Source organism: Dermacentor variabilis, chromosome 3 (genome assembly GCF_050947875.1).
Source record: "Dermacentor variabilis isolate Ectoservices chromosome 3, ASM5094787v1, whole genome shotgun sequence".
NCBI classification, from domain to species: domain Eukaryota; kingdom Metazoa; phylum Arthropoda; class Arachnida; order Ixodida; family Ixodidae; genus Dermacentor; species Dermacentor variabilis.
The window spans coordinates 145953027-145972238 of record NC_134570.1 but is presented as its reverse complement, the minus strand read 5'-3'; the positions used below and the strand labels follow the sequence as shown (position 1 = coordinate 145972238).

At 47.0% G+C, this 19212-nt stretch overlaps 1 protein-coding gene across 1 annotated transcript in view; it reads left to right on the top strand.

The window, feature by feature from the left end:
* LOC142574797 (uncharacterized) overlaps window positions 1-19212 on the top strand; it is a 106075-nt gene that overhangs the window by 39816 nt on the left and 47047 nt on the right. The window contains exons 4-5 of the mRNA XM_075683808.1: window positions 357-462; window positions 6976-7143. Of these exons, the coding sequence (XP_075539923.1) occupies window positions 357-462; window positions 6976-7143 (274 nt within the window). The remainder of the gene's footprint in view (window positions 1-356; window positions 463-6975; window positions 7144-19212) is intronic.

Below are 19212 nucleotides of genomic sequence, written 5' to 3'. Positions count from 1 at the left end.
AATAATAGTATCTTCTTACGAGCGATACCAAAATACACTATTATATAAATCAGTTGAGCACAAACCTGCGAAGTAGCAAAATTTTCGCTTTCGGATTAATAAATTATCAAGTCTGGATGCCAGTTTCAAAGTTGAAGAAAATTATCCGTGGGACATGGTAACTGCGAATCAATAGCGTTTCGCGCCTCACGTGCCCACGTTAGGTTATCTATGTTGTCGAATTACAGGGCTATATAATTCGTTAAGCAAGTAACTTTCACTATTTCACACGTTTTTGTCCTGATCTGCCATAAACTGTCAGACAAATGGATCACTACATAGTGCATGCTTTCTTGTTCTGCTTGTGCTTCGTGCAGGTCATTCAAAGACGAGGGCAGTTCGGCAACAGGGTATACTACTTCTACCGTAAATGGAAAGAGTATGCCACCGGCTTTGGTGATCCGGCCAAAGAGCACTGGTTTGGTAAGTTGGGTTGGCTCGGAGCTCACGTGTGTGGCACGGTTGTGTCGTTTGGTCTAAACTTTACCTGATGATTTGCGTGTCCCCTTATTTTGTTCATTCACCTTCCTGCACAACTTTAGCGATAGGGACATCAAATACTCATAGGTATGTTTAGGAAAACAAAAAGACTGCCAATGGGCAGAAAGCATCCAACGAAACATCCTTATTGGCCTTCTTGATGCCTAAATTATGGGGTTTTGCGACGGGCTTTTTATTTAGCACAACGACAAAGAAAAGCCGCAATTGAAAGTCGCCTCGATTAACCAATAATGGCCTTCAATGACGCACTCGACACGTCCATTTTACGGCATTGTTCGTTCGCTAAGTTTTTTCGTAGGACGAAATCATGCAGTAAAGGTAAAATCTTTCCTGCAGCATGAAGCGTGAAAGAAATAATAAAGGCTGGCCTTACTTTAGCCTGTGGAGAAGGACTGCCCCAGCGGAACGAATGCCTCATTGAACTGCTAGATGGCCTGTGGGCTTCGGAGCGGTGTCTGCAGATGTCGGTCACTGTCAGCCAATCTCAGTGCGCATTGAAGACAATAGAGCGCTTTCGATCAGGGTGCCTAAGCTTTATGGGACTAAAGCCGCTGGTGGTGTAAGAGACCGCACAGTGAGTACAAAAGAGTGCGAAGGACCCGAAATAGAGTCGAGTCCCGAAACACTTGGGTGTGGCTTAGGTTCCCTATTCTAAAGCTCCCTAACTTACATTCTCAAGGCGTAATTTAAGGATAAGGTATACGCATTGTTCCACTTTGGTGAAGGATTCTGAATGTGAGCATAGCGCTGCTCACAAGTAGGCGAGAAGTGCCTTGTGAACACGAAATATGCCGTTAATAAAAAGATCTCTTCGAAAAAACCACGACGTGGATGATGTTTGATTTTCTCTGTAACCTCATGGTATTAAACCATGGATGTCAATTTGCCGTTCAAGAAAACATTTCCAGATTCCTGTAGAATGGTTGTGTATAGAACAGTAGTCCTCATTATGGAACTACAAGAAGTTGGTAAAATTTTTGGCTTGTTCAAGGAAATTAACGGGCGCTGAAGCTGCTGCCGAAATTGCTGCACAACCATAAAACGTTGGTCTAAGCCTAACTTTCAGTATGGCACCCATAGTGCGTCTCCCTCTTGAAGTGTCTCGTACCCTGCAGATGTCCATATACATCACCATAGTTACCATCATTACAACACTTTCAACCGACGCTCCCCCCCCCTCCACCAATTAGGCCCACATGCAATTCGATGCTCGATAAGCTTACTTTGGCTTTTCTTTATTCGAAAGGTTGCCCTACGACACAAAGCGTGCGATGCATGGAAGTTATATGGGCACGCTGTGTTTAATGAAGTCCAACAGTCATCTATGGTGAGCACCACAGATCCATAGGTGATGACATGTAGTGGAGTCTTGATGAGCGCAGTCCGGCACAATTTCACCATAGGTGCGGTAGACCCTCGAGGGCAGCTGGGTGAGGGCACAAGCGGCAGGTCGAGCCGAAGGTTAGTCGATGGTCTGTAGCTCATAAACAGGCTGCAGCTGGCATCAATGTAGCACTCACGCACATCCTTCTAAACCGAACCTCCTCGCGGCGTGAGCTACCAGGTGGCCGGGCTTATCGAGACGGAGTTACCAATGTGTGTATCGGCGAAGTTCTTGCTTTTTCGATAGCTATACGACCACAATGTTTTTTTGGAAGGGCGGCAGTGGGTATGTAGCTGGAACTTACTGACTTGCTGCGTCTGCCTGAGTGCATTCTGAGACGTCGAGCCTAACCACCACCTTTTCTTAAAACTGATTTTGCTGTACTTGCTGGGCGCGTGAGGACGCGGGCAGGAACACACGCCTTCCGGGCTTATTTAGGAAAATTGAAAATACTCACTGCGATAATGTTGCACTTCTGCGCGGGGTTCCGCAGAGACTTTCTCCTTATATATTGAACTTAAAGAACGCGTGCTCGCACTGGAATTCTAAAGCATAGCATCACCTCTAGGAGTGACCGCATCAGCAAACACGCATGGGCGTGTGTTAAAGATTTTTCCTAGGTTACGGTGAATTAGATGAATGGTTCTGGCCTCGCGCTATGCGGATTCTGCAGAAAGCCTGTAACTTCAGCGTGGTGAGTTTTCTACTGGCCTCACTGTGGCACGCAGTTTGTAGCAGATACTGAAGGTGAATCTAGATCAGGGGAGATATTGTTACATAAATAAAACACAATGTCCAGGGTATACTGACGCTGCGATGCATGTCTGTCACCCAAATTGTAGACTGCTGGCGTGCAGAACAACATCGTCATCTTCCTTTTCTTTGCACAGCGATGGCTGCTTTGCCTTGCTTTCAGTAGACGCGTAGTATTAGCCTCAGCGGTAAAAACGCCGTCTAGGGCCAACCCAGGGCTGCCAAACCTAGCGAATTTTCCCTAGATTTAGCGATTGCATGCGCCATTCAGGGAAATAGGGACATTTGCCCAAATCTAGGGAAATATATTGCTAGGACTTTAGAGAGCTGCATGCACATTTGTGTACGCCAACATAGTGAACAGGTAAACAGTTCGCGAAAATAAGGATTTGTAAAATGTGTTCAATGCACCTCTGATTTTAATTGCGCTGCAAACTTGAATAACGTGTTCAGTATGGTTTACTAAATTAACGGGAAGTTACACGGGTGTTTATTTCTTAGTGGAGTATGCGGCTGTGTGTATCGGGTTCTCTGCTTTCACCGTGTTTCGCGATGTGTTGCACCAGGGATAATCGTCAAGTGACCGGGTTTGTACTTTTCCAGCCAGCTTGACATGAAAGAGTTGGTGCCTACCTATCTAATGTTCGTCTAGTGAGTTTTTACAAGGAGCGGACACTATGTCCACTTGACCAAGCTCCCTCAATAGAAACTTCGTAGTGCATTTTACAGCTCTACGTCTTTGGTTGGTCCTAAAATGCAAGAAGTGCGGCGAAAATAAGTTTTCAATCAAAGGAATTAATTGGCGCCTGAAAGGGCTTAGAAGAAACACTGCTCCGACGCCAAAGCAACCTATGTCTGGAACTGCTGCCGTGAAAGAGTGTTTTGATTTGAGTAACCGCACATAGCCATCGCGTTCACATGCGAATCATTACTAATAATCGCACTGCAGCTTAGTGAACGCATCATGCCAAGCAAACTACAGGGCGTGGATGCCCAGGGCTGGTTCATCATCATCATCATCAGCCTGCTTACGCCTACTGCAGGGCAAAGGCCTCTCCCATACTTCTCTAACTACCCCGGTCATGTACTAATTGTGGCCATGTTGTCCCTACAAACTCCTTAATCTCATCCGCCCACTTAACTTTCTGCCACCCCCTGCTACGCTTCCCTTCCCTTCGAATCCAGTCCGTAACCCTTAATGACCATAGGTTATCTTCCCTGCTCATTATATGTCCTGCCTATGCCCATTTCTTTATCTTGATTTCAACTAAGATGTCATTAACTAGCGTTTGTTCCCTCACCCACAGACACAACTGTTATACACTTTTTTCTTGAGGGATAACGACAATCTGCTGTTCATGATCTGAGAATGCCTGCCAAACGCAGCCCAGCCCATTCTTATTCTTGTGATTATTTCAGTCACATGATGCGGATTCGGGGTCACTACCTGCCCTAAGTAGATTTATTCCCTTACCACTTCCAGTGACTCGCTACCTATCTTAAACTGCTGTTCTCTTCTGTGACTATTGAACATTGCTTTAGTTTTCTGCAGATTAATTTTAGACCCGCCTTTCTGATTTCCCTCTCCTGTTCAGTGAGCATGCATTTCAATTGCTCCCCTGAGTTACTAAGCAATGCAATATCATCAGCGAATCGCAAGTTACTAATGTATTCTCCATTAATTCTTATCCCCAATTCTTCCCAATCCAGGTCTCTGAATACCTCCTGTAAGTACGCTGTAAATAGCAGTGGAGAGGTCGTATCTCCCTGCCTGACACCTTTCTTTATTGGGATTATGTTGCTTTCTTTATGGAGCACTACGGTTTCTGTGGAGCTGCTAAGATATCTTTGAGTATTTTTACATACGGCTCGTCTACACCCTGATTCCCTAATGCCTCCATGACTGCTGGGATTCTGACTGAATCAAACGCTTTCTCTTAATCGCAGGGCTGGTTACCGAATCAATAATAATGCACTGCTGCTGTTGCACTGGGGATGTTCGTGCACATAGAAGGAAATATTAAGTTTTCACCTGCGAAAGAAGCGCATACCGCAACACTAAAGAATGCAGTAAGGCAAATCTCAGCATAGGCTGACAGATACGCACTTTACCGCCGAGCATGACAAGGTGGTCTTGGCGTTGAGCAGCAGACTGGTGCATGGTAAACAAGGAAGGTTCATTTCGCGTCTTTTACGTTGGTGTCTTGATGCTGCATTGACAGTGTAACATTCTGTAAGAGAGGTCCGGTGCCTATCTTCTCTGCAATCCTAAAAGTTTCCGTGTATGTCTTGTCTTGCATGCTGAGAAAAGTGTAAGTTCCTTCTCCGGGGAATTACTTCATGCTGTGCTGTGTTTCTAATTTATTTATTCCAAATACCCTCAAATTGGGATGCATTGTATGGAGGAGCGATTACAAAGGAACGGTATGTTATACAATGTTATACAAAATAAACGGCAATACAAAAAGTATTAGCGCGGTATACAAGAAATAACGACAAAACAAAAACAAAAATTGTTCAACTAACAACTTGCGCTGCAACAAAACTTCAGCTTTAGTCCACTAAAGCTTCAAATATTTCAAATAGAGGTTAGAAATAAGCCTAAAGACAAACGTCGCACTTCTTTTATATATTAGAATTTTTTTTGTGCAGCAATGTCTACAAAGGAAAACAGAATCGCTCTAGCGAAAGTCTTCCGAAATTTAGGAAATTTTGAAAAAAAAGTTGAAGTAAAGCTGGCTTCGAAGGTTGGCAACACTGGCAGCCAGACATGCTGATCAGAGGGAGGGTGGTTTGCTTTGAGCTTGCTTACACGAACTATGTCAGTGGACGTGATTGCAAGTGGCTTAGTCAAAAATACAGGAACGATCTCGTAGCCGACATCTGCCACCTTACGGACGACACAGTAATGACCAACGTACCGTGACAGCAGCTTCTCCCACAAGCATACACGACGGAACTGGTGCCACTGGATAACTAAAGAACCAATTGATAAGCGGTTATCTTGGCGCCGGTTATAATACAGGCTATCGTGGTTGGCGTGTGAGCCAGGCAAGCGAGAGCTGGAATCTGCCTGGCGCAGTCGGCACATCAAGTGCGTTCGCCCTGGGCGGGGCTTTAGCTGCAGGAACTGGGGTGTTCAGAAGTGACGACGGTTCACGGCCAGAATGCACGTGGACAGAATCCGGCGGTGTCGTGGCGTGATGAATTCTAGGCAAACGTTACGTAGAGGCAGCGCAAGGTGTTAGTCACGGTGGTCTAATGAAGCACGTACAGAGAACATTTATGGCAGGCTACGATTAAAGGGTCGGTGCGACCGCTTATTTGAAGATGGTAGGGAGCGGTCAGCTTGTGCTCCGTTGGGCAGCAGCGCAAGTTCTCGTCGTTGACTCTGACCAAAATGGTGCGGCCGCGGCCCGTGAGTTACGAGAAGGGGGCCCCATGGAGTAAAATGATGTTCTACCGGAGGAAATCGGCGACGTCAAAGCAGAGCTGGTCGGGAGCGCTCGAGTGACCTCGTATATGGTTGCAATAGGGAGGATGTTCTGCGAACTAGATTTTGACGAAACAAGTTGACTATAGTCGGAGTCTCGTTACATTTTCAGTGTGGATGACGTATGTGGTTTGGAACTTTACAGTCGTACGGTATCCATGCGACTGCTCATGCTGGGACTACAGTTGAAACCAGGTGCAACAAAGTGAAAGGGAAAATTTTTTTTTATATTTTTTCCTCACTTGCTCGTTGGGAAGCAGTTCTTTTTCATGGCCACTATTGAATTGAATAGTGAAAATTAACAATTTACTAGGCTAACGACTAAGTTCCACAAAATGAGAACCAAATTTTGTTTACACGTAGTCGTCTTGTTTGACGTTCTGACGCCTATATACTCTTACAAAATCAATGTGGCGGGATCGAGTCCTTGACGAAGCGACCACAACATGAACGCGGCCAACAGAAAGAATGTTTGTGCGCTGTGCTTTGGATGCATGTTAAATAACCAGAAGTGGCCGAAATTATCCTGACGCTTCTTACTACGCAGCCGGACATAATTCGTAAGTTGCCAAGGGACGTTCAACCCCACAAATGAAGACTCTAAAGCAATGGTGGCAGCAACTTTGCAAACTGTTGTTGTTTTCTGTAATTTTGGCATTGTTTCATATTTGCATAGTCCCAGAAGTGCCACAGCCAATGTAATTTTTCTTGTGCGTTCGCAATATTCGTTTTTCGTAGCTGAATATATTGTTATTGCTCCCGGTATTCTCTATGACACCTTTTTCTTTAACTTTGTCCTAAACAGGTAATAGAGCGCTGCATGCTCTGACGTCGAATGCAGAATGCATGAAGCTGAAGATTGTCTTGAAGAACCACACAGGTGAAAGCGTCTCTGTGGACTACGAGAGTATCAAAGTCGGGCCGGAGAAAGATCATTTTAGGCTTTCCCTAGGACGATTTCTGGGTCCGAAGGGTAAGAAACAAAAATATATTTCAGTGAAAGAAAGCATGTGGAAATATACGCTGCTTCATTTACAATTCCTTTATCTATACGGTTTTGCATTATTACGAGCAGGAGTCTTGTAGAGTAACGACTATTATGTGGAACCAGCGCATTGAGGACGAAAAGTGTATGAGATGAAGACCTTTACACGGAGCTCCGTCAAAGCATTACTTTTGTGAACGCCATTGGTGTGTCACTGCATGAAATGTTTACCAGCACTTTGGGAATTCAGAGGAAGCTGATAACAATGATACATTGACCATGTGGCTTATTTTATTGAGCCATATTGGATTGCTGTGTAACGAATGAAGCACGCGAAGCATAAAGAAAAAAATAAATGACGCATGGTAGCTAAGCGGAGTATTCACCAAATAAAAATAAAAGATACATCTTTCATTATATCTTAGAAATTTCTGAGAAGTTAGGCTGAACAATGCGAAAGAAGCAAGGGCGCGAAGTAAGAAACGGCACTGACAAGCGCCGACAGCCGACTGGAATTTTACTTGACGTTCACCAGCCACTCTATACCTTTGCCGGTATTAGTCATACGTGCACCTGCCACATATACTTTAGCAAAATCAGCAAAATCTGAATCTTTCCGGCGAAAAAGAAAGCTATTTCCATTTCCGAGAAAGCCAAAGAGGGAGCGCTTCAATATTCACCTCCTTCCTTTCCGGCATGATGTGATCGCTTATTTCCCTTTCCCACTTATTTTCCCTTTTCCTGTGAATTTTTTTTTCTCAAACATGGGTGTAGATGCACATTTCTTACGATGTGCCGCTAAATGACTTCCATAACCATTCTTTACGTTACTGCAGGGCAAATGAACTCTGGCTTTGAAACACTGTCCCGTTTGTCCAATTTATTATGTCTCACCACAGAGCAGTGGCATCTAACTGGTAATGTTGCGAGTGCACTCACTGAAGTGAGTTTACTGGATGATTACTGGAGCACTTTAATAAGTTTGCAACCAGTACACAAAGAAAAGAATAATAACAAAAGCGCAGTACACCTGGTGCCGAACTTGCACAAGTTCCTGCACAGTCTCAAGAATGTTTCTGATAGGCCTACTGTTAATTTATGTTTCAGTGCCCCGTACAAGCTTTCCTGAGCGTGCAAGCGCATAAAAACGCTCGAAAGGCCCCTGTGAGCCACCCATCATAAAACTCGCTTCACTCTCTCACAGCGTTATCTACCAGATGCCGCTGATCTGCGGTAAAACATATATCGGAGAAACGGGACACTGTTTCCAAAGACAGAGCTCGTCAGCACTGCAGTAGCGTAAAGAATGTTTATTGAAATCATTTAATGGGGAATTGAAACAAGTGCGCATGTGCTCCCATGTTTGAAACGACAAAATTCACAAGGGAAAGGCAAGAGGGAAAGGGAAATAACAGAGGCATATCATATTCGAACGGAAAGACATAAATGTGTAACGCTTCCTCTCTTGCCTTATCGGAAAAAAGAATAAAACCTCTTTTGCGTTAAAGATAGTGATTTTGCTATTTTTTCTCATGTATATGTGACTGGTGTACGCATGCCTGCGCTCGGAAAGGCACGAAATGGCTGGTAAATTTCAACCAAACTTCCATTTGGCAGTCAACGCTTGTCTGTCGTATTTGTTTCTCCGGGTGGTTATTTTTTTCGCGCGGGTAAATCTGTGTATAAATATGAACCAACTAGCCTCATCAAGGTGTTATTAAAAGCTTGCGTCAAGATACTGCCATACTGGAACGTGACAGTATTAGTGAAATTTTCACTGGTTCCCGGTAAACTTCTTCGCGGTTCTGTCTCTACACAATCATGTTTTTTTAATAATGAATAAGTGAACGTTTTCTTATGAATCTTAAGTTATATTAGCCTGTGCGTAAAAAGGCGCGTAACATTCCGAATGTTACCTGCAGAGCCCGGCACACCTTGCAGGAGGACGATGTAACCGCGTTATTTGTAGCATCGATACAGATTCAGAACCTCTCACAAGTGGGCAGAAGTTGATGGGTTATCGAAAGGGCCACTAAAGAGAAACACTAAATCAGTTGATAATGGTAACGTATACTATAAAAAAGTTCATTTTTCCTAATTTTGTGATACATAGTGGGCTTCTAAGCAATAGAAAATTAAGACCTAACTTGGCCATGTTATTTTATTTTCGTGCCCGAAATCTAGCGTTGGTACATCAGTCTACCACCATAGTGTTTTTCCGTCTCGCATTTGGGTTGTTGTGGCGAAATAAAGGTAATCGAAACTTCCCAAGTTCAGTATTCGATCCTTAAATGCGACGTAGTCCAAGCTTACCGATAAAAAATTAACTAGGCATCAGCAGATCCTGTCAAAATTCATGGCGTCATCGTCGCCATTTTTGTTGTTTTGTTTTTCTGGTAATCCTGGCAAATCAACGATTTCCTAAAGGTAAGAGTAGTAGTAGTGAGAGCACAGCCACGTCTAAGCTTGCACTTTGGATTATCTTCCAATAACCAGCCACTCAACCTGCATGTTGCAGCTCCCGATATCAGAGCTGATCGTATGCCAGCATGACCTCAGAGGTTTGCGTGCACTAGCAGGTTTTCTTCTAGCACTCCTATCCGCACGCAAAGAGCTTAAATTCAGTGGAGGGTATGGCTGGCTCCTTCTCTGCACCGCGGCGCTGTCACCTGGGGACTTTTCAGGCGTCGAGGAGGCTTTCGCGCACTTCAGTACTGTTGCTGCCGCTTTGATGAGGCGAGCAAAACATTATTTTTCAGTGATGCATGAATCCTTACTCATTAGAAAATGACAGGAGAAGGTGTACGCGCGGCAAAAAGCGTGTTGGCGGCTATTAATTCTCAAATGCGTTTATTTTTTTCCAAACGCATTCTCCCAGTACACTCATCTAGGCATGTAGAAGCGGTATATCTCTGCAAGCGTTCGTCACGTTCCAGGTAGAACGTATGAACAGCCACCAACTGGTCCCTTTCACCACTTTTCTGAAGTACGTATGTGTTGGCTTTGTTATCGAACGAACAACCCTAACTCTCCGTAATCAGCATGCCACCCCAAAGGCAAATATTCGAGATGCAACGTCACTAAAAGCGCGAACACACAAAGAATGCTTCAGCTAAGACGCAGCGAACTTTAAGAAAGGTTGCATTTGAGATTAGGGGAAATCCATGTGTTTTGCTGCGTGAGTTTGTGTGTGACTGCCCGCTGCGTGCCGCATTTTCAAGGCTTGTTGCGGTTGGCGTGTAACACTCCAGGCAAAAAGGATGCTTGAAAGACCCTGCTCAACCAAACGGAGGATGTATTCCTAATTTGTTATGGTTGTCTCGAATGGTTGCCGGTCTAGCGGACGCCATGCAGTGTTTACAGGCCCCTTTGTGTGTGTGCGTGAAAACGCTTTCCGCCAGCTGTCCGACAGTAGGGGAGACCTTTTTCCGCGAACCAACGTCTCCTAGAAGAAAGGATCAGCCGCCCATCCCAGACCCGCGGGTTGCCCCCATTGGAGGCAAGCAAGTGCAACCTCGCCCAGGAAAGTGCGAGCAGCCGCAAAGCACCAACGGGGACGTAACGTTGCCTAGGAAAGTGCGAGCAGCTGCAAGGGAAAAACGGCGACGTGCAACTTCGCCCAGGAAAGTGGGAGCAGCCAAAAAGCACCGAGGGCGACTCAGTGCATGTCACGTGACCTTGACATGAGCAAGATCCCACCTACAATTTAGTGGGCCTATTTAAGGGGTTCCGCAATGTCTCTTTAAAATCATTCATTTTTTTTTCTATATCCTTCAGCAACCATTGTATGAACAATGCAAGTTTCGCACTAGAAATCGTCTCATTCCTACCTGGTCGCCATGGTCTACCGGACACCTGCATCCTGCCGACAACGCCACGCTACCCAATCGTAACGCCGTTTGAGCTTCGAGAAACAGGCAATGCAACAGGCTGGACGCAGCGATAAGTTGTGCGCAAAAATTGTGAAATGATACGTTATGCCATTACGTACTCGTTTATTAGGATACTATAGTCACCGCCAACGAAGGCACTGTGATAATTATGAATGCTATGATTCAAATTTTCTTTACACAGAAAAAATACTAGTTACTCTTCCGCGTGTCGGCATAGGGAATCTTGCTTCATATAAGAGAAATATCTATTTATGAATGCCGTAGAAGCCTTCAGCAAGGCATTAGGTAAGGGGGACACTCCGGTTACATCAACATAAGATAAGTGTTATTCAGCAAGGCGCGAAAAGATCATCAGCGCTGCAAAAGCGTTATTCCTACAACAGTATACCGAAGAAAATCAATCAGTCGACAAGAAAACTACCTCTGAAATGAAATTTAAAGACGGGGAAATCTACGTGCAGCAAATATAACACAAGGCGAATGCCACTGCAGAGTAGGCGCACAAACGCGACAGTGGCGATATCAATTCATGAATGACCGCAATCGACAGTGACAAAAAAGAAAGCAAAACACGACAAAAATAAACTTTGCTATCTACGATGAACTACACGACGAGATACAATGAATGGTGTGTCAAACTAAACATTATTCCTTTAGAAATACAAATTATAAAGTAATAAAAGTCTAGTATGAAATAATAAACATTAAAAATAAAAATATAGTTCTGAACTGCGAGCATCGCAGGCGGCGTCGGAGCTGCGAGCCAGCCGTAAGGTGTCGGTTAGGACTTGCACGCGCAACTGACGCTGGCGCCGGAATAGCCGACGCAGTAGCAATCGGCTCGCTCACTCTTTTGTACTACATGCGGGTGGTTGCGATTTCCAGATGGTTTCCTGCCCGTGGTAGTCTGCTGGAGTCTTAGTATCTGCGACCCTAATTGTGCTTCTTTGAGCTCCGCGAACCTGTTATGGAATCCGAGGGTTACCAGCTTCTCTGTCGAAGTGTTGGCCGGCAGATGAAGAGCTGTTTTGTAGGCTTTCCTTATGATGGCGTCGGCCTGGTCCCTCTCGCCTTTGTTTGTGTTGTAATGGGGAGGGAGTACGTGATTCGGCTGATTACGAGGCTCCTAACCAGCGTAACCGTGTCTCCCTCCCTTATGCCGCTTCTTTTTTGTGATACACCGGTGATCAGGCGCGCTACCTGTGTTGTCGCTTGCTTGAGTAGACTTATAGTGTGTGTGCAGCGTTGGTTACTTTGCACCCACATTCCCAGAATTCTGACTTCGTTTTCTGGTAATTTCTGTCCTTTTAGGGTGACGTTGAATTCCTCTTTCGAGTGCTTTCCTCGTCTGACTCTCAGGAGCTCGGACTTCTCCGTCGAGCAGGCGAGGCTTCTAAAAAGGCTGGGACATCAAGAAAGAGAAAGGGAAGAACAGAGACGGCAAACCTACCAGATGATTACAGCAGCACCATCAGGGTAGGGTCTTTGCCAAGAAACATGGACCCAAACCTACACGCAGCCAGGCGAAATGCTAGGGCAAAATATGTAGAGAAATATCTAGCAACCATGGCGAACATCCTATATACGGACGACGCGGTGTATCCTTGGAAACGAGGCACAACAGAGCCAAAAGTCGTCGCGACATTAATTGGCTCGGACTATAAGGAGATCACTTGCGGGTCGGCACGGGACGGTACGGTAAGTGAGGGAGAAGAAATGGCTGTTCCTCTGGCGGCCGCGGAGGGTTAGCGCGCTAACAAATCTCTTGCAATATTAACGGATTCTATGGAAGCATGCCGTAACTACATCAATGGCAGAATTGGCTAAAAGGCGCTCCAAATATTCCACCGCGTTGGCCAACACGAAAGATCAGTTAGACACAACATTTTCTGGATACCGGGACACACTGAAATTCAAGGCAACCAGAGGGCCGATAGGACCGCTCGCGAGCTTACTAACCGAGCGGACCTAAGTGGAGGCGCCGAAGACTTCATGACGGTGATACCGACGTACTCTGATATACTAAATTACCATAGAGAAACGAGGGTCAAATACTCCCCATACGCCCCATGACATGCTTAATCAACAAGAGGCACTTTGCTGGCGGAAGCTGCAAACAGGAACCTATCCAAATCTACATATACTAAGCAAAATGTTACCAAACCAATACACGGACATATGCCCATGGTGTGGCACAAAACCCACCTTGCATCATATTACGTGTGAATGCAGCAAAAACAAAACATTCCACAGTATAGAAAATCCGAGTGCCGAGCAGTGGGAGAGTGTGCTCTCCAGCGGCAACCCATGTCTCCAACGGGGGCTGGTACACCATGCCCGACGAGCAGCCACGGTCAGTGGTGCCCTGTAATAGGGGCGCCAACCCTGCAAGACGGGAGTCACCATCGACATGAAGTAGATGGAAGTACTCGGTCTGACCGCTGAATGACTCTATAAATTAGAGCGATAAAGTGTATCCTATCTTATCCTATCCAGGTGGGTTCGCTTGGTTTCCGCGCAGACGATGGAAACACTTTCTTTATAGTTTTCTGTTGGTAAAGTTGGTCAACAGCCTCTCAGGGGAGTTGATTGGCGGGACAGAAAACGGCGAACACTCACCAGAAGACACTGGCATGATTTTGCGCTTGCTGAATGTGCGAAAGGTGCGACGGCCTCGGGTGTCCGGGAACTCGAAAGAGCAAACTAAAAATACAACAAGATATCAATAGCTGACTGGTGAATGTTGTGCATGGTTTCAAGCTAGGTGCTGTAAAAAAACGGTGTGATGATAAATGCGGGCGCCAGCAGAAGACGAAGAGGAAGAAGACGGTTGTTGTTGCTGGTTCTCTAGTTCGGCCCGCTCAGCCGTTGTCTATTTCTGGGCATTGATATAAAAAGCTAAGTGTATCTAACCTTAAACGCGTGCTATAAATTCGTGGAGCGCGATGGTTCCATTTTTCATCGGGGAACTCCGTACCCAGACTCCACCCCCCGTCTTTTCATCGCCTGCCGACGTGCCACAGCAAAGTCCTACCGCACCACCGGTGGTCGCCTGCTCCGGAGTACCAAGACAGCAGGACCCTGTCATTTTCAACGGACCGGCGAACACGACGTTGAGAACTGGCTCACTTCGTATGAGCGGGTGAGTGCCCACAATAAATGGGACGACGGCGACAAACTCAGCAACGTCAGCTTTTACCTGGCGGGCGTGGCGCAGCTGTGGTTCCACAAGCACGAAGTTGATATTGCCAAATGGGCGTCCTTTAAAACGAGCTTCGCGGAAGTCTTCGGCCGACCCACTGTTCACAAGATCCGCGCAAGACAGCGCTTACGCTGTCGCGCCCAGCAATCCGGCGAGAACTTCACGTCCTACATTGAGGACATTGTCGACCACTGCCGTCGCATCAATCCTGCTATGTCTGCGGCTGATAAAATCAGACACATCATGAAGAGAATCGAGGACGACGCCTTCCAAATGATCATTTCCCATGATCCCCAAACTGTCATGGACGTGGTTCAGTACTACCAGAGCTACGACGAGTTGCGGAAACAGCGCATTTCTACACGCCACCCGTGCTCTGGCACGGCCAACATGTCAGCAATAACTCTGGGCACGTTTCTACTGAGACCACATTGTTAATGCAGCAAATCCAGCAGTTTGTCGGAGAAGAAATGGCCCGACAGTTTTTCCTCGTTCCCTGTGTACCGGACGTCGCGCAGCCGCTTGCTCCTACGCTACGACAAACCATAGAGGAGCAAATTTCTGAGGCGTGACCAACTTCCTACCAACATCCGCCTGTTTCCGCTCCTCTGACCTATGCTGAAGCCATACGCAGGCAGTCGCCAGCAATTCCACTCGGCACGGATTCTGGTCGACCTGCAAATGACTTTTACGCTGTACGTGCGCTTATCCGCCCCAACCCGCCAAGTTTTCGCCGATCCGCACCGCCGTCCACTAATCCTAGGCGCACCCCGCAGAACAGGCCTATCTGCTACTTCTGCTGCCTACCTGACCATGTCGCAGGTTTCTGTCGTCGTATTGACTTTCGGACTAGTGGGGCCGATGAAAATCAAGGATACTTACGACCTAAGCCACCACACCCGATCCCCTCCCACACAACGAAGGACGCCTGCTCAACGAATCGACGTGGCTACGGCACACGTCGGTCGCCTTCACCACGTCACCGTTCACTTTCCCCTATGATTGGTCGCCACCTCTCTCCCCCCCCCCACCCGTTCAAGCGGAAAACTAGCCATCACACTTCCGGAGGTAAGAACTGCGCTCGTGTATGACAAATTCAAGGCCTCGATTTCTACCTGCAAACAAAATAATTCTGAATATCAAAGGCGTTTTCGTGCAAGCACTCGTTGATACTGGAGTCGTTTTGCTTGTTCTTAGTGGAGAACTGTGCCGCAAGTTAAGAAAGGTCACAATTCCGCTTTCCGACGTCTCCCTTCGTATCGCAACCGCGCACCGCATTTAACTTTTAGCGGCATACACAGCTCATATAGTAATTGAGCACATTTCGTACGTAGTCAAATTTGCCGTTTTTTCACCATGTTCGCACGAGGTTATATTGGGTTGCGACTTTCTTGAAACCGTGCCGTTGTTGACTGTGTGCGTGCCAAGCTTGAGTTGTCGCCGATGTGTGACGCCTCATCTGACAAGCCACCTTCTTCTGGAGTTGTCGTCGCCACGGATACTGACATACATGCTTTCACTTATATTTTTGTACCACTTTCTTGCGGCTATGCTCCCTCTTCTACCGCCCTGTTTGCGCCCTCAAAAGCATTCAACTCTCGCAAAAGCTTCCAGCTCCCTTTTGCAGTTCTCGCAGTCGAAAACCTTTGCAGCGCCATTTATGTCACGAATCGGTTTTCAACAGCCACCTTATTCCGTGGCCAATGTGCAGGTCGGCTTGATGACATTGCTTCCGTCTACTCTACAGAACGGCCTGGCGACACGTTGTCTTCCCGTCGACAGCCTTGCTCCTCTTACCACCACTGATTCGCCCTGCTTAGAGGCCTTCCTTTCGTCAATTGACACCGAACTCCTCCCCGCCCAGCGTACCCAACTGTTGGAGCTGCTCGACCGCTTTCGCATGTCATTCGATCGCAAACAATTTTCCTTAGGCCGCACATCCGCTATCGTGCACCACATTGACCCCATGCGCCCCTACGGCAGCATCCATACCGAGTTTTTCACACTGAACGCAGTGTCACTGATCAACAAGTCAACGACATGCTTGATCGTGTCGTTATTCAGCGCTCACACAGCGCTTGGGCCTACCCAGTTGTGCTGGTCAAGAAAAGGACGGTAGCATCAGATTTTGCGCTGATTACAGGTACCTTAACAAGATCACGCGAAAAGATGTTTATCCGCGGCCCGGAATCGACGACGCTCTCGACTGCTTAGAAGGAGCAGAGTTATTTTCCTGTTTGTACTCTCAACCTGGGTACTGGCAGATCCCTATGAATGAAACTGACCGTCCAAAGACTGCGTTTTAACCGCAGACGATCTATATGTGTTTAGCCTAATGCCGTTCGGCCTTTGTAATGCACCTGCCACCTTCGAACGTCTCATAGACAACATTCTTAGAGGTTTCAAATGGCAGACGTGTCTTTGCAACCTGGGCGACGTTGTGGACTTTTCGAAGTACCTTGGCTCCCATCTGACCCGTCCTGACTTGCCTTTCACACGCTGAACTGCAGCTTAATTTGAAGAAGTGCCATTTTGCCGCCCACCGGCTTACACTCTTAGGCCATGTCAGCAAGGACAGTGTCCTTCCCGACACTGCAAAGCTTCGCGCCATCGCCGAGTTTCCCAGGCCGTCTACGCTGAAAGAAATCTGTAGCTTTATAGGCCTGTGTTCGTACTTTCGCCGATTCGTGCGTAATTTCACGTCCATAATCGCCCCCTTAACGCAGCTGCTTGCCAACAGCCAATGCATCTCGGCATGGTGCACCACTTGTGAAGATGCTTTCGCGACATTTCGCCATTCTTTGATATCCCCACCTATACTACGCCACTCTGACCCGTACGCTCCTACCGATATCCACACGAACGCTAGTGAAGTAGGCCTCGGTGCTATTCTTGCCCAGCGTAAGTCTCACTTCGAAGAGTACGTCGGTTCTTACGCCAGCCGCACTCTGCCCAAAAAGGAAACGAACTATTCGGTCACTGAAAAAGAATATCTTGCAATCGTGTGGGCAATCACCAAATTTCACCCTCCATTTGACGTCGTGACGGATCACCCCACCATGTGCTGGTTGCCGTCATTAAAGACCCATCCGGTCGCCTAGCTCGTTGGGTGCTTTGTCTACAGGACTATGACATCCGTGTGGTCTACCGGTGAGGCCGTAAGCCCTCGAATGGCGACGTTCTTTCGTGCTTACCACTGCCCGATGAGTGTGGTGCTCCGTCTGTCTCCTGCTACGATTTTTCGTCTCTTACATTCGCCGACATGCCAGCAGAACAACCCCGGGATCCTTGGATAGCCTCTATTCTAGGGTATCTTTCTCAACCCTCAACACACGCCACCGTCCGCTAGCTTCCGCGCACTGCCCGCCACTTTGCCAATGGTGAAGGGCTCCTGTACCGCCGCATCTACCTACCTGATGGCCGTAAATGGTTGCTCGTGATTCCTCGCCATCTACATTCCGGCGTCTGTGCCTCTTTTCATGCGGATCCGCGATGCGACCATGGTGGTGTACTAAAGACGTATGCACGTTACGGCTTCGATACTACTGGCGAGGAATGTACCAATGCGTTCGACAGTACGTCCACTCATGCTGCAAGTGCCAACGCCGCAAGAGCCCACCTCACAAGATAAAATGACCGCTCCAGCTATTACCTTGTCCCTCCAGGTCTTTTCACCATATTGGCATTAATTTCTACAGCCCTCTACCGTACACCCCTGATGGCAACCGCTGGGTCATCGTTGCCGTGGGCCACTTCACACGCTACGCCGAAACTTCAGCGCTCCCGGCGGCCACAGCACGTGAGGTCGTCTCGTTCATCCTTCGCAGCCTTGTTCTTCGATACGGTGTGCCTCGCGAGCTACTAAGTGACCGTGGTTGTGAATTCCTACCCGAAGCTGCAGAAGCCCTACTTCGCGAATGCAACAAGCGCCTATCATCCATAAACCAATGGTGTGACTGAACGCTTTAATCGTACTCTTGTCGACATGCCCGTCATGTACAGTCGTCATCAATATGAAAGGAAACAGCAATCTTTTTTTTATTGACAATAACTCGTAGTCCACAGGTTTGAATTTAGGAACTTGATAAATAGCAATAAGTTTTCATGTTGAAGTTTTAGTATCATTGAACACTTTCACGGTGGGCATGTGCGTTTAGCCAATACGGGCGATAGAAAAAAATTAGGTGTTCCCTTTCATATTGATGAAGACTGTACATCTACGCTGACTACAATAACTGGGACTGCATCCTTCCCTTCTTTATGTATGTTTACAATAACGCCACTCAGTCTATCATGGGATACTCTCCCTTCTTTCTTCTTTATGGTCGCGAATATTCCTCGTTTATGGACACGATTCTTTTGTATCGCCCCGACGCTTCCGAATCTACGGCTCTGTCCGAAGCCGCCACTTATGCCGAAGAATGTCGTCAGATCGCGCGCTCACTTACCACGCAATACCAGGATAGCCAGAAACATGGCCGCGACGCAAGCTTGCTTTTCCATCATATTCACCTGGAACGCTGGTATGGCTCCGGCTTCCTTCCTCTACACCTGGCCTTTCTATAATGTTCAGTTCGAACTACAACAGAGGTCCCCGGTCAACTAGTTAAGCCTATTCAGTCATCTACAGACCAACGGCGTCGCGAACGCGAAACTGTTCATGTCGACCGATTGAAGCAGCATTAAGACCAACCAGTGCTGCCTGTTCCATAGGTCGCCAGGATGGCTCCTTTTTCGGCGGGGAGTGATTGTAGTGAGAAATACGGGCGCCAGAAGAAGACGAAGAGGAAGAGGACGGTTGTTGTTGCTGCTCGCGCTGGCACTGCTCAGCCGTTGTCTCTTTTTCGGCATTCATATGAAACACCGAGCGTATCTAACCTGAAACGCGTACTATCAAAGGTATTATTTTCTCTTTCCCACGTAAGAAAACGTGAGAAAAGCTGCTGAAATACTTCCAGTAAC